We start from the raw sequence: 16,981 nt of genomic DNA, 5'->3' as shown, positions 1-16,981 counted from the left end.
ATCTCTAATTCTTCACTCTCCTTTTCTTTCCCAAATCTGAGGAATCTGACTCTCTTCTATTTTCCATAATCACAATTCTCACATAATTTTAAATCAACATGCTTCAAACCTGGCAACAAATTTCTTGAGTGATGAATTTGCATCCCGTTCTCACTCATGTGTCCAAGCCTATGATGCCGCAATACCATATCTTCTCCTCTAGAGGTTAAAGCATTAATAGAATTAGAAATACCATTACATAAATACAATGTACCAACCTTTTCTCCTTTTTCTATTACCAGGGTTCCTTTAGTGACCTTCCAGGTTTTATATGTAAAGGTTGTTACACAACCTTCACCTCCCAACTGCCATTTTGAAATAAAATTTTTCTTTAGATTTGGAACATGCCTTACCTCCTTCAACAACCATTGATTTTGATTCTGTTGTTTTATGAAAATTGTACCAATTCCAATGATTTTACAAGGTTTATCATCACCCAATCGAACCTGTCCAAAATCTCCTTAAACATAATGATGAAAATGTTTCCTATCAGGTGTGGCATGGAATGATGCCCCTGAATATACCACCCAGGCATCAATAATATTTTCTAATGAAAGAATCAGATCATCTTGCAACACATCACCTATCACATTCGCTTCATGATTGCTTTCTTGTTGCATGTATCCTTCTTTTCCTTTCCAAGACTTGCAGTCTTTCTTCAAGTGTCCTTTCTTCCCACATTTCCAACACAATATCCCCAATCTGGACTTGGATCTACCTTTCCTTGACTTACTGCGATATCCTGGGCTCTTTCCTCTTTCCATTTTTCTTCACCTAGTCTCTTCAGTCAAGGCATTACCTGATGTCTCACTGAAGCTTTTCCATCACATTTCCTCACTAAGGATTACACCAACAACATCATCAAACATTAATGTACTAGATCCAGAGACAAATTTACTAATGGCCATAACTAAACCATTCCAACTTTCCAGCAATGATCATAAAAATAACAGAGCCCTAACTTCATCTTAAAAAGTTACCCCTATAGAACTTAACTGACTAGTAATTGTATTAAATTCATTTAAATGATCAATAATAGATCCACCTTCTGACATATTCATATTAAATAAACGCTTCATAAGAAATAATTATTTGAGATTGAGGGTTTTTCATATAGTTTGGCCAATGCCGAAATTAAACCCTCTGTTTCTGTTTCCTTTGAAATATTAAAGGCTATCGATGCCACTAGGCACAATCGTATTGTTTTGAGTGTCCTTTTCTCGGGAATATCCCATTTTGTGTCTTTCATACTAGTCGGCTTATTTGTATTTCCGCTCAATGGTAGGTACAAATCTTCTTGATACAGATAATCTTCCATCTCCATCTTCCACAGCTGGTAGTTTTGGCCGTTAAATTTGATAAAATGATGATTTTGTTGGCTCAGATGGAAAGATGGCTTTTGGGTGCGGTGATTGAGGATAAGTTCTGTAGAGATCTCAATGGGGCAAGGTAGGCAATCATTTTGGCACTTAAATTTGAGTGAGATGGAAGGAATAGACAGGTGAGGTGTTGAAGAGGGCAATAGAAATCATGGATCCTCCCCAAACAGCTGAAAACATCAAATAACTAAAGAAAACTTCAAGTAGAGCACTGCACTTTCAATGGATTCTACTTACACTCTTGTTTGTTTAGTTCAGAAGAAATTAGAAAGAGAATGACATAAATAACACATAAGAAAATTCACAATTACAAAGAAAAACAATATACCAAAACAAATTTCCACATGAATCCCAGAGAGGTTGCAAATCTTGGTCTTAATTCCTTAGCCAAAAAATGAAATATGAGTGTACAATGAAGTTCTTTTCTTCCACAAGAGTCCAACCATGTTAATGACTGAAAAAAAACATAATATAGACAAACATAGCTCATCCTTACCTCTAGGGATGAAGCTCACATGTTGAGGAGCTGATCCAACTAATTCTAAACTGAGAACTAAAAACTAGGCAACATAACAACATGCCTCTAGAAACAAGGGAACTCATTCATTCAGTTTCAAACAACCTTTAAACTGATGAATCTACCTCTACAAGTGGAAATCTAACATATTTACATCATGATCCATAAATATACATCAAATTACATCAAAAAATTGTCATTGGGAAAGTAAAAAAGTCAAACTAGGCAAAGCTGGGTGAAAAATAGAGCAAAACTTGGTCAAACTGGCAATTTTTCCTCTATGCTCCACGCCTGATTCTCTATGCATCGCTCCTGTTTGGACCCACGTTTGGAGGCCTTCCCAATGTCCAAATGAGCTCCAGGTGTGCTTGCTGGAAAGGTCTACCTGTCTAATTTCCAATCCAAGTCGAATTTGTTAATTTTGCCTCTATTGTCCCCTCGAAAAGTCCGTTACCCCAACACTGCTTCCTGCGTGTCAAAATAGGGGCAGTGAGGTCATTTTCGAGTGTTTTTGACCCTTTTGAGGGCTCAAAACCTGCCAGAATTTCTTGGCCATAAGTAGGAAAGCATAATTTTCCATGAAAAATCCAAAATGCTAAATTTTTTGTGATTTGCAGGCCCCTAGCAAAAGCGAGCACCACATGGCGCGGTGCATAGGGCAGAAAAACCTGTTTTTTGTGCCAAAAATTTCCAAAATGCAAAAATTGTTCCAAATTTCTTGAAATTTGGGCTGAGTCTTCTCTATCAAGCATGATGTTGGGCCAAGGAAGCCTCAGCCAATATATAATGTCCTTCATCCTCTTTTTGCCTCCTTGATGCTCTCCTCAACTTTGCTTTCAAACTCCTCATTCTCACTTGGCACACCAAGTTCTGTGAAAAGTAATGATATGACAGGTTTCTATCATATTCTTTTCATTGGTGGCATTCTCTAGCTTTCTCTCCAAGTCGCTATTGACTCTTTCAAGCCATGACTCCCTATCGCATTGATCTCTTGCTCCAACGAAGTGAACTCCACCCTCCTCCTTTGGGTAGCTTGGCGTTTCTCCCGAATGTTTTGCAACTCCATAATCATCTGCTGGTCCTAAAGCTTCTTATTCCTCTGCTCCAGGTAATATATAGTCCATTGTGCTCTATCCAAGTTGGTAGGCAAGGCATCAACATCCACCTGCTGTTCCTTAATGATTTCTCTTAGATTTGTGCCTTGCGGGCCCATATCGGTATCATCACCCTCAATGAGGATGAAATCAGTCTCCCGCTCACTTGATGGTCCTTCCTCTTGTAGTGGCCTCTTGCCTCAGTCCTGAACCTGTTGTGCTGATGATGGAAGTGAGGACCCTTCCACCCCGGGTGGAGATAACACTCGCTTTGCTGCTGCAAACAACCGTCTAGTACCCTTTTGATAGGTGATGAACATTGGCACACAAGCGGTCTGTGTCTCATGGCCCTCATACTAATAGGAAGTTCCACCTCTCTCATGCCCAACTTCTGAAGGTCCTTGTGAAGCTCTATAAAACTCACGAGAGATGAAGTCATCCCAAGTGATGCCCTGTAAATGAAGCTGATGAACAACCACAATTTTGATGAGAGCAAAATGATAAATACTATTGAACTGCTGCAGAGGAGTCTTGTGCTGCACAAGGGTGGTCATTTTCTCTATGTTTCATCACATGAATTAAGGGATGTTCATCATCTGTACCCAGGTAAAATGCATCAGCAGCCTAATATGATAAGCATATAAGCGAGAGAGCCAAACCTCACAGCTGAAATACTTCATGATGAGTTTCATTAAAGGATCATATTCATCTTTGAGGTACCGAAAAGGAAACACACTCTTGAGCTGTCTCAAAAAGCCGGGCTTGATGTACAGTTCATAATGTTGCTGGTCAATTTTTTGCCTCTTGTTCCATGGCTCTCCAATGTTAGGTATGCCGGTTGCTAATGAAATGGATTCTGATGTTAATGTGAAAGTGCCACCAGCTAGAGTGGCTTGATCACCATGTAAATGCAGTACAAACAAGTGGTCCAACTCATGATGAAACTGAATATTAGCAACCTTCTCACAAAATTCATAACATGACTAATGTTGGAAACAAATGATGGCAAGAGGGCAGGCCTGTAATTTAGCAAGAGTGGTGGGGTTCTTCTATGATATGTTTGCCACCTCTATGAGGCCTCCTGGGTGCTTGTCCCTCTGTGGGTGAGTCACTTTGGGTCTCCTCTTCATAATCATATGAAGGATTAGATGCCATCTCTGCTAGTGGATGAACTATCTTGGAGCTTCCTCGATGAGAAGTAAGTGATTGTGATGTTTCTTGACTTCTGCCACCAAGGGAAAAGTGAGATAAGGGATTGTGGAGGGAGAAAAGAGTGAGGGATTTAGGGATTGTTGGGGTAGGGTTATTTAAGGGAACAGGGAATTAGAATGTAGTTTGGGAGTTTTTGTATAGGATTAGGGTTTGGGAATTTACAATTTGGATTTTGGGAAAGGGAACTTGGGATAGGTGATTAGTGAATTTATGGGATAGGGGAACTTAGGGAATAATGAAATCAATGGAGAAATGGGATAAGGGAGTGAAATTGGTGGGAAAGCAATTAATCAAAACCCTAGCATTGTTGCTTTGGAAATTTTGAGGAAGTGGGGTTTGGTTTCTTTAAACAAACACCATGAAACAAGCACCACGAAACAAGCATCAAACTTGGATAGCAAAACATTATTTGGAGGCTCTACCTACTTGTTTCAAGACAAATCCATGCATTTTTGGTGATTGGAGGACGTTGGGGTAGTTTTCGGGCTATATAGTTGTGTGCCGCGCCTAGCCTATGTGCCACGCCCTTGCAAAATAACACAAGAGTCTGAGGACCAGTGCGCCGTGCCTCCTACTCAGTGCACCGCGCCGAGCAACTTGGATCGATTTTCACCCAAACTTGTCACCTGCTCACCAAAATCACTTTGCCTTGCTTCTCTTTGCTCTTGGAGTGCATATGAGCTTTAAACATTTGGAGAAATGATTTGTACATGGAGCTTTCAAATTTTAATTTTGCCAAACCCACTTTCATAATGTTTTGCAAATGACTTTATTTTCAAACTCTATTTTTTGGACTTTTTCACTTCATTTGAGTTTTATGATGACTAAATGACCTGAGATTTGCTTGTTTTTCAAGTGTTCATGCTTCTGGGGCTAAGGAAAGAAACCAAGATTACAGAAACAAAATTTCATGATTTTTTGTACAATAAAACAAAATACTCTGTTTTTTCCTCAAAATAGAATTTTGAGGAAAAACACATTTTCGAACACTTGGCGATGAAACCTCCTCATGGCCTGCTGGTAATTATTGGACACTTTGAAACATTTTTTGATGAAACCCTAGACCTAATTGACAATGAAACCCTAAAGAAAACCTTTGTAATCTTAAGATAAAAAGAAGACTGCATATGCTTTTTTTATATTCTTTTTTTAATGAACAAACATGAGCCAGCAGGTAGGTAACATGAGGGAAACTATAGGAATGCCACTATTGTCAGATGATCCATGCACCTAATGGGATGAAAATGACTGGGCGAGACACCTAATATTAAATGAAACAAGATGATTTCATCTCTGATGGAGGGATGAAGATACCGACACTAACATAACACATAAAATATATTGCAGAAATACAAACACGGAAAACAAGTAAAACAAGAGAGATAGAGATATATGTGGTTCACCCAATTTGGGTTACGTACACAGTGAAACATCTAGTCCTTCCCTTTATATTATCGAACAAACTGAAGAGATACAACCTACAATAGATCTGCTATAATTCTCTCTTCACTCTCACACAATCTCCTCTCTCTTTCTCTCTTAGAATAGAGATCTACATAGACGCAATACAATTCCCTCATATATAGCGAGGGGTTGCCTTCTAGGGAAAAAACCCTAAATTAAACATAACTTCTACTGTTAGATTTCCGGCTAATGAACGGCCGAGATTGCCTACGAAATTACAACATTTTACAAGGCAATTTTACATTCATTTTCTGCATGGGGGCAATGCCCTCAATCCCCCGCCAAGGGGGGCTCAAAATAATCATTGTCGCCTAACCCTTGGACCCCCCTGGTAGTGTACATTTTATGGGTGACATTTCCGCTACATTACAAAATGGGTTCCAATGTGGCAACACCTCTGAATAAAGAAGATAATCAGACTCCACACCCAACATTCTCGACTTTAGGATCTCCAACAAACTCCTTTGTGTTCCTCAGCATCTACAATAATTCTCTACTACTTCTACCACTAGTGGTGGGAGGCTCAACCAACTCTTCCTCCTGATCCCATAATTCTTTTGGTCATTGTACTCGATATGGGTGTATGTCCTCCTTCCTGTCCTTCTTACTGCCCCTACTACTCTTGGACTAATGGAACGTCTCCTAACTGATCTTCTGTAGGCATCTCACGAGATTCCCTGAAATTTGTACCTTCCATGAACTTTGCATCTCGTGTTACTACAATATTCCTGCTGTGAGGAATGTAGATTATATATGCCTTTGAAGTCTTGTTGTATCCTAGGAGATACCCTTTTTCTGCAGTTTGATCCAGTTTACTGCGCTTCTCATCTAGAATATGAAAATAAGCCACACTTCTGAATACCCTGAGATGACTGACTTTCAGCTTGTTCCCTATCAAAACTCCCACGAGCGTTCTCTTCCCCAAATCTGTATGAGGAGTTCTATTATGGATGCATATTTTTGTGTTGCAAGCTTATTCTCATAGTTACCTAGGTAGACCCTGATCATACAACATAGCTTTGGCTACCCAACAATAGTTTTGTTCTTCCATTCTAATACTCCCTTCTTCTTTGTATTATTTGGAGTTGTCCATTCTCTTTTGATGCCCTCCATTGCATATAAATCTGTGAATTCTTTGTCTGTATATTCCCCATCATTATCTGAATGCAATAACTTTATCTTTTTCCCTGTCATATTTTCAACAAGAGCCTTAAACTATCAAAAATGATCAAAGACCTCATCCTTGGTCTTTAAGAAATAGATCCAGGTTCTTTTGGACTGATCATCGATAAAGGTGATGAAGTATTTGCCACCACCAAGAGCCCTTGTGGACATAGGACCACAATTATCTTAGTGTATTAATCCTAATGCACACTTTGCTCTATTGTTACTTTTGGAAAAAACTACTTTAGCATACTTTCCTAGCACACATCCTCTCCATAAGTCATCATGTTAACCACTAAGGATTGGTACCCCTGTAACAATTTCTCTAAGCATCCTCAATGCTCAATGGTGTAAGTGCCCCATTCACCTCTTCCATATTTCATTATTATCCTTCTTACCATTACATGTTTTTCCTATCAGTGCCATTGGTGATTCGAGCTGCAACTTATATAACTTGTTGCTCTTCTTTCACCTTGGATGATTGACGTATACCTTCCTTCCTATGAAGTAAACATCATATCCCTTGTCCTATAACTAGGACACTAAAATTAAGTTCATTCCTAATCTTTTCACATGCAAAACATTGGTGGCTTGGATTTTTGTCCCTACTTCCATTTGAAAAGCTATGGTGCCTCTCCCTACTGGCGTACATTTCATTTTGTTTCCCATAGTTATTTGGAAGTCCATTTGTTCTTCTTGATAGCTCGAGAAATGTTCTCATACTCCAGCGATATGAGCTAAAGGCCCGCTATAAATGTACCAAACATCTATTGATGTTGAATTTTCCAGGCATGATAATTCTTCATCTAATCTAGTAGATAAATCTAAGACATTTTTAGTATCAATATTGTACCAATTTCTGACGCTACCCTATCCTAGCAACTACTATAGGAAAAACTGCATCCCACCTGAGACAACCCTCCCTGCTGAATCTTCTGCTGCGTTGTACCCTCTACCACTAATAAATTTTGAATGGAAAGACTTACCTCTCTGTCGACTGACTCAGAGAGAGTTTTGCCACAAAATCTAATCTCCTTGAATTTAACTGTGCAATCCTCTCAGAGATTCGATTTTCTACCCCTCTAGGAATTTTGAATTTCGTTCTCCTTTCAACACTGGGTCCTCTGGTTTCTCTCTTCTACTTCCCTATAGCTATGATACCATGTGCACATTTCTTAATATAAATTATACTGTAGTGATTAATATTATTTCTTCTACTTATTACCTTAGAAATAAGTTATCTACAGTAATCTTACTACAAATATCGAAATATATTCTACTGCATCCTTCACAACTAAAACATTATAGAAATTAAATTTAATGAAATACATTAACAAAAATACAACCACAATGACACGATTATTTTTGGACAATCGTCCCTAGAAAAACCCAATGCGGGAAAACTGATGCAATAGATGAGAGTTTCTTTATTATTCTTTAGCAAAAATCTCATGTACAATTTTACAACCAATAGAAGAGAAAAGTTACAAATGTTTCCTAACAAGTTTATGATCGAGGAGAAGTTCTATTATTCCATCTGCATCTCACTTTGTCACATCATCAAACATTCCCACACTATCGCGACATCAGACTAGCTTACACGGTTCCACCATCAAGATACCCCTACATTGTCTCTGCCTCTGTCACACCTTCTACACTGTCCTCCATCTACTCTACATCTTATTCCCTTGCACTCCTGACTGATGCTAATCACTCTCTATCTCTCTTCCACATGCTACTCTCCCTCTAATTTTATGTTCTCTTGTCGAACTTCGACCAGTGAGAGAATCGATCTTACTCGGGAAAGTGAGTATCTGCCTCTGGTGTGTTTTCCAAATGACCCTCAAGCCTCTTCTTATATCTTCCTATTGGAAAACCAATGACCTAGATTAACTCCTAATCAAAGGCTCATATCATTTTGACGTGACCGCTATATCTATCTAGAAGATTCACCCACAATTAGATTAATAACCTTTAATATTTTAATTTTCCTAAGTTTAGACTTAAGAATCAAATTAAAAATATTAATTATTTTAATATAATTGTCTCTAGGTGGAATTTACCAAAACAATTTTTGGGTTCTTTCAAATGCATGCACCCAAGCCTCCATACAAAATTTGAGGCCAAGAGCACATCCAATGCTACCAAAAATCAACATAAACTTCATCCTTTAGAACAGGTCCAAACATTCTGTGATTTAACCTTATTTTAGAGTGTTTAATCGACACTGAATTTCGTTTACTTTGACTTGGTTGGAGAAGAATTGGAGTAGGGTTGACTTGGATATTTGTGGCAATCTTAGACTTGGTCTTGGGTCTTGTATATCTCATTTTGATCTAATTTTATAAGATTAGTATTTTTTGGTTTTCCCCCTTATGGGGTTTTTCCCTAGATCAGAGCCTAATTATTGGTGTTCTTTGTTTCCTTGTGATATTTATGTTTTTCATTTTTTTGTAATTACTTTATGAAGAAGACCATCTAAGTAATAAGAATAAAAAAAACATTCACAAGTAATTATCAAGTTAAGATAAATCAATCATTTTCTTCTAACACTTGGTTTCTCAACATGAAATACAGTAATAGGTCCTATGACTTCCAACGTGAAATCTAGGATGGAAAATTCTCAATAGTATCTCTGAAGAAATATGTCCTAAAGGTTATTACACATGTTTTTGTGAATATACTTTTTGGTCAAAAATTTATGAGTTCGAAATTTCGGGAAAAAATCTAGCCATGTTAAAAGTTTGAGTGACCCGGTTTTGATTTTGTAAAAATAACTATTATAAAATATATTTATAATAATTGAAATACAAATTCTCATATCACTAATACCTAAAAATTTAATATAAACTTAAAATTAAAATTAATATTTGCATTTGATCCATTTCATAAAAATTAAGGAATTGAAAAAACTTAATATTTTTTTTGTAAAGCTTGGTAGGACTTTTTGTTTTCTCTTTATAAAAGACAAATTTACACCACATAGATGAGATAGGTAGCGTCAACTTGCCCAGTGGGAAACCAAGTCGTTGGCCACCTATCCTCTTTATATGCCATCCAAAAATAATATAGTTTAAGCTGATCTACCCAATCTATATATACATCTATATCATGATTAGAGTCTGAGTTTCTCTCTATCATAAGCATACATTAATAAAAGTAAATGCTATATGCTAAAAACCAAAAAACATTTAGGAACCTGAAGATTCCTTTTGATCATCTGAGGCTAAGTCCACTAGGGCTGAGTCTTCAGCTGAGTCTCTTGGTGCATTTTCCAGCTCGATAATACAAGGGATATGCCTTTGAATACAATCTAGGAGAATGTCATGCTTTCACAACTGGAACTGAATGGTCTACAAGTGTTTCTTGTAGTTTGGCATGTCCTGATGGGTCATTGCCATCCCCGTTAATAATTTCTCCATTGCCTTCCCCATGAGGCCCTTCATGAGCCAATAGAAGTATTAGAGTCTACTTAAATTGTGTGAGTTTTCCCCCAGCGTTCCCTGGGTCCTGGATTACCTCATGCCAGGCCTCCATTTCCTCTTCTGAATCCGCCTCCTCTTTTATCTGTGCCTCCCAATCTTCTAAGATCTTCCTGATGTTTGCATACATCCCTACCCTGTACGTTGTTTCCCCTTCATTGATAAGCCTTTCTACTAGCATTCTTGCACGTTTGGGATCCTTGGTGCTCGAGTTAGCTATACGAGGCAACTCCCTTCCCCTTCTGCCTCATCCTCTTCCATGAGTTGGTCTAGCCATTTCTCTTGTTGTGCAAATTTGTTCACATACATTTCAGATTAGATCACAGACAGTAAATTCCAGACTTTCCACAATGCTGCCGCTTCCCCTCTCCTTGCATTTCCTACCACACTCGTCTCTGCCTCGGTGCCCCTCTGCCTAAGGCGACAATGCCTCTCCTCTGTCGAGATTATCAACGCCTCTCCCCTACCAAGCAACAATCTCTCTACCTTTTTAGTTATTGCCTCTCTCTGCTCGGCTCCCAGGGATAGTTTCCTAGTGCCCAATTCGAATGAGACTTACGGCCCTGACCGCCCTCCCCTCAAACCAGATAGCCACTACAACCATTTTCTTCCCCTTCCCTCACCCCTCTAGCCCATGCATCTTCTACTCCTCTCTTCCACTCCCAATTACCCTCCCTCACACTTGCTTATCTACCTGATCTCCTTCTTCACTTGTAATCTGGCAGGCCAGCTTAATTAGGGGTGTTTCCTCATGGTCTCATCTCTGATGGTCTCTCTATTTTCCATTTATAAGTTCCACCCCAGTCCCCTTCCCTCCCAATATGCCTAGGTCTCTCCCACCTACTTCCCTACACCCCTCTCTAGTTTAATCCCTCATTCCCCCTCCATGGAAACTCATAGAGAACATTGCAATAGCCAAGTAGAGCGAGATCACATACCCAGTGCTGCTTCAAAGGTGTTGTTGCAGGTCTCTACGCTGATATTCCTTATCATTTCTTTGTCTCTCCTTCGTATCTATGCTCTCCCCATCACCCTTAATTCCTTCATAATCCCCTTCCTTCCTTCTCTGTCCCATCCATCCTCCTGTCCTATCCTTCCCACATCTGTCACTACCCTGGCATTGGCTGCCACTTCTCCATTCTCCTATGTACATTGTCATATGGGAGGCCACCACACCCATCACCATCAACATGTGGGCTGTCGTGGGCTGTACTTGGCCCTTAGTTTTCCTGACAACCATATATGTCCTGCATCCTCGAGCACCCACCTTAATTGGTGGTATTGTTGTTAGTATTCATTTTTTCCCATCCATGTTGGATATCTTGCTGTAAGATTTCTTCCAGGGGTTTTAGTCTTTCATCCCTGGGCTGTATAGGCCATAATCTTTCCATTGATCCATTTTGTTGATTGTAGCCCCAGTTGGCCAAGAAATTTGTTGCTTTGTTCCCCTCCCTTCTTACATATTTAATTACTAAGTAGTCAAACTTCTATGAGAGTTCTCCTATCTCCTGGATGAGGCAGGCTGTCCTAATCCTGCTACTCTCGGGTTCCCCTTTGAGGCCCCATCGAAATTTAGCTTGATGAATCCTTCTCTTCAGAGTGTGAACTGCTTCGGGGACTCAATATTGATCTTCCTCGCTTTCCACGCATTCGAGGCGACCATTTCTTTTGATAAATTGATGAAACGTGGTATTCTTGCTTCATGGGGAGGAACTTGCCAATCTTTAGGGCTCCATTGTTCTACGAGGATCATTTCTCTCATATTATTTACTAATCCTTCCCATACGTGCTCTTGTGTTGAAATTTTGTTTTTGAAAATTCTGCGATTTCGTTCTTTCCATATCGTCCATAGGTTGAACCCTAGGGCTAGTCCCCATTCCTGGTTCAAGATAGAGCTTGAGAAGTTGTTATTACCCCATATTAGGATTGTTTCTTTTATGCTTTGGTGATTTCTATCCAGTCTTCCAAATACACCTTGTATTTTTTCCCATTGCTGAGTCGCGAACAGGCAGGAGTTCATCATGTGTTCTGTGTCTTCTTTGTTTTGTCGGCACATCCAGCAAAAGGACGAGCCTTGCATACCTTTTCTCTGTAACTGGTCCCATTTCAGTATTCTCCCTTTGCTCACAAGCCATAGAAAATGGGCTACCTTCGACCACCATCCTCCTTTCCAATTCTTTTCCAAAGCAGTGCTTGTATGTCTTGTTCTTGATCTTCTTTTAGCTCGTATGCTTCTTTGATAGTGAATGTTCCTTTTGTTGAGTGCCCCCATCTCAGGATGTATGGTCCCATTCTGAAAGTTATTTTCCTTGTAATCATTTCTTTATCATACTCTTCCTCTTCCTCTAGTTCTATACCCCGACCCCAGTCTTCTGTCATTTTCTAGTTTCTCCGGTTTCCTTTCCCTTGCCCTTCCTTCTAGAATTGTTCAATCAATTGCATATTCCTATCGATGGTGTATATTTGGATGTATCAAACATCAGGTCTGTCTATCAATTTTCCTCTTTGTTTCCATGACTCCACCTAAAATTTCACTGTCCTTCCATTTCTAATTTCCGAGAAGGCATGTTGTGCAATGATCTCTCTGTTTTGTCGTGCTAAATTCCATATAGCTGAGCACTTGGGGGGGGTCTTTATCCCAAAGGATTTCCTCCATTCTTTCTAGCATGTTATACTTTCTTGTCAAGATTTGTTTCCATAGATCTCCTCCTCATCCTTTCCAATGCCACCATAGTTCTCCCCCCATGATTTGGTTTAGGGCATAGGGGTCTCTTAGGCCGAGTCCTCCCTCCACCTTTTTCCTCGTCAATCCCTACCATGACATCAAAGCCCATTTTTTCTTTTGTTATGCCCCTCCCCATAAGAATTTTTTGAATATGTCTACCATTTTGGTGCATGGGGGCTGCCATGCCAAACAACTAGTGGATTGGAATTCACTGTAATACTACTTTTACTAGGATTGTTCTACCTGCAATGTTTAGGGATCTAAAGGCCCAATTTCCCAAACTTCCTTGGATCTTTTGTATAGTTTGTTTCCATCCTGCCATTTTGAGGGGGTTTTCCACCAATGGAATCCCCAGGTACTTCGTGGAGAGGTTACGTGTACTAAATCCATGATCCTGGACAAGTAAGATTTTATATTCCCTGTGGTGTTGAAAAAGAAGGTACATGAGTTTTCCTTTTTGATCTGGGTGCCAGAGGCCTGCTTGAAGATATCCAAAATTTCTTTCATTCTTCAGGCTTCTCTGAGAGAGGCTTGGCAGAAGAGCATAATGTCGTCAACAAATTGTTGATGAGTGAGTACTAGGTCATCCCCCCATGCCCTGAGGCCCTTGATTCTTGATGCCTGGGCTTCATTCTTGATGTATCTCCCCAAACCTTCTGCTGCAATAATAAATAGAACATGAGACAAGGGGTCCCCTTATCTCAGCCCTCGAGTGGAGTTAAAGGTACTAGTTGATGTTCCATTTAGAAGGATAGAAAAGACTTAGGTGGATATCATAACACTTATCTATTCTATCCATCTATGACTAAATCCATATGCCCTGAGAATGGTCCTTAGGTATTCCCAACTTAATCTGTCATAGGCCTTGGAGAGATCCAACTTTACCATCATTCCTGTGGCTTTCTTAGCCTTAAGGGAGTGCACCACCTCTTGGGAAGTGACCAGTCCGTTTAAGATTTGTCTGCCTTCTACAAAGCCTGTTTGTTCTAGGGATATAATATTTGGGAGGAGCGGTTTTAATCTTTTGGCTATCAGAGTGGCTATTATTTTATAGATGATGTTGCACAAGGCAATGGGTCTGAATCCCTGAGGATCCTCTGCTTTGGAGGCTTTGGGGATGAGAGTAATGAAAGTGGAGTTTAGACCAGGACATACCTTTTGGTTTCGTCTTGATTCCTCCACACCTTCCAAGATGTCTTCTCCCATGAACGACCATGTGGCTTGGAAGAATTCAGCTGTGAATCCATCCAGGCCTGGGGCCTTATTCTTTTTCATTCCCTTGACTATTTCTTCCACTTCCTCCATTGTTGCCGCTCACATCAAGGCTAGGTTCTGTTCTTGGGTGACCTTTTGGGGAATGTGTTGGGAGATTTTTTGCATTGCTTCCTTTCTATCCTCTTGGGGTTCTATTAGGATATCCCTTAAATGCTTTACTAGGATTCCATCCATCTCTTCATGTTGTGTGTTGTGATTCCCCTCATCATTTTTGAGTGAAAATATTTTGTTTTTTTGCTGGTGCTAAAGCATGGCCTTATTGAAGAACCTAGAGTTCCACTCTCCTCCTCTTAACTAGCTCACTCTCGACTTCTATCTCCACAAAATCTCCTCTTACTTTCACCTTTCCTCCAGTTCGCTTATAATCCTTCCCTCTTATAGTGCAATCTCTTCTGATCTCCCTTCCCAGATTATTATTTGTTGCACTTCTTTCAGTTTTTTGTTGAGTTGCTACTGGTCCTGCATTATGTGTCCAAATTCCTCTTTGTTCCATTGCTTTATTTTTTTTTTGTTTCCTTGAGTTTTAGTTGGAACGTCCGCATACAGTTCCTACCCCTCGGTTAGCTTTACTTCCACCATCCCTAGATTTTTTTAATGACATTAGGATCTCTAAACCAAAAGCTTCAAACATGAAGGGGTGATTCTTTAGGCTAGCTTTCAGGTCTACATCCATCCTGACTGGCCAGTGGTATGAACCCATCCCAGGGAGAATCGAAGCTTCGATGAAGATGTATCTACTCATTATTTGTTCTGATATTAGGAATTGATCTAATATGGATGAAATCTGTTGACTCCCTCCTCTTCTGTTGTTCCAAGTATGTATCCCATTTATTGTTTGGATGTTGAACTAGTCTTTGCTCTGCTATAGTGTCTCCGAAAAGTTTCATGCCCGTATCCATTCTCCTCATACCTCCTCTTTTTTCTGCCAGAGAGGTGATCATATTGAAGTCCCCACCAACCATCCATAATTCAGCCGGGTGTAAGCTTCTCATTTTAACTAGATGTTGGACAAATGCCCTTCTTTCCCCTCAAATATGTGGTCTATACGCTAGTAAGGAGTACCCATTCATTGGCACCAATGATCCTTAATATCCCAGAGAGTATTCATCACATGCTAACCCAGTCCTTGAACCATATTTCATCTGGGTTCCAAGTTATGGTCAGTCCTCTCACACTGCCATTTGCATCTTGTCCTATTACTTGGTACTGGGGTTTATGATTTCCCAGAATCTCTCTTAGCTTTTTTTCACTGATTTTCGTTTCCTGTAGGATCATAATACTGGGTCTATCCTTTTTCAACCTCTCTTTGAGGTATCTTTGTTTTCCCTTGCTATTGAGTCCTATAATATTCCAGGTTGTGATGATCATTTTAACAATTCGAGTGGTTGTTGGAATACCTCTGATAATGGCACCATTCTTTAACTCTATGTTAAAATAAAATAAATAAAAAATAACTCTATGTTAAAATAAAAATGTTATCATATTTTCTTTATTTTATTAATTTTTTTTGGGCAATGGAGGTAAACTTGATCTAGTCAAGTTATTGTTGGTTTGTGAGCTCCAGGTTTATGAAAACTCGTGGTATTGACCCATGGTATTCATGTGGAATACATGCTATTTAAAAGAGTGAATTAGGGGGAACTAACCAGCCTAGATCCGTCTTAACTCTTGGTCTACTAAGAGTGGAGAATGATCAATTCTCTTTGCATATCATCCTTCTCAAAATTTTAGTAAAACTAGAGTTAAGCTAAATCTAAATTTTGCTCATAATATTTTCCTTATGTAAGGTAGACTATCAAAATACATGATATTTCGATTTTTAAACTAACCCTATTACACAAAATAATAAATATTTTCTCAATATATGTTTTTCACTGTAATTTTCCCAATATTATTTGTGTTGCTATCATATCTTAATGTATCTCTCTCATCGGGTGAACTTGCTCGTATCTGATTTATCTCTTTTTATAACGAGGAGAGGGATCAGAGCCATAGTCCCTTCAGGTAGCATTTAGTATCAAGTTAATTTTCTCATCTAGTTGTGGCCACAGAGGAACGAATCGACCAATGCAAAATGCGGGTTTCACCGTGCCGAACAAGAATCAAAGTCATAAGTTCGACATGTCATTTGGCCAATATTCCAACTTCCCCATCTTTGACAGGTAGAGATATTGTCTTGTCTCTCACTTGTCGATAATTAGATATTTTCTTAGAAAATTCACAATCAATAGGATGGGCGTACCAAAGAAAAGTATAAATGTGATGAGGACTTTCACGAAATTCTATGGACTCACTTTTTGTTGCATATGACGGATCACTTAAGGTTTCTCGACTATTCCACTAATGTCAAATATTAGAATATTTTAGACTTTAAGCTTCTATGGTAGTTTTTTTGGAGTAGCATGATCCAGATTATCCACAGTATTATGTTCGTTATGTCCATGTTTTGAACCCCAAAGGGGGTCCATCATCAAGACCAAAATTGATAGAATATGAATGATAGTTTTTGAGAGAAGAATCTTAATCTTACGATTAGAATATTTGTTCTTAGTACCCATTGATCTGGATAATGTTGATATTATTTAGGGTAGAAACTCTTTTATGGGAATTGGATTGCCTTTTGAAAGAGC

At 39.2% G+C, this 16,981-nt stretch overlaps 1 protein-coding gene across 1 annotated transcript in view; it reads right to left on the bottom strand.

The window, feature by feature from the left end:
* Nucleotides 1-14,381, bottom strand: part of LOC149155632 (uncharacterized) — a 136,151-nt gene extending 121,770 nt beyond the window's left edge. Inside the window, exon 1 of the mRNA XM_089444472.1 lies at nucleotides 14,232-14,381. Within this exon, the coding sequence (XP_089300598.1) occupies nucleotides 14,232-14,381 (150 nt within the window). The remainder of the gene's footprint in view (nucleotides 1-14,231) is intronic.
* Nucleotides 14,382-16,981: the final 2,600 nt, after the last annotated feature.

The sequence above is a fragment of the Pinus tabuliformis genome, chromosome 9 (genome assembly GCF_031772625.1).
Source record: "Pinus tabuliformis cultivar Carrire ecotype Pingquan chromosome 9, CPIR1, whole genome shotgun sequence".
NCBI lineage: Eukaryota > Viridiplantae > Streptophyta > Pinopsida > Pinales > Pinaceae > Pinus > Pinus tabuliformis.
The sequence above is the reverse complement of the archived record's forward strand: the minus strand, read 5'-3'. Positions and strand labels throughout refer to the sequence as shown.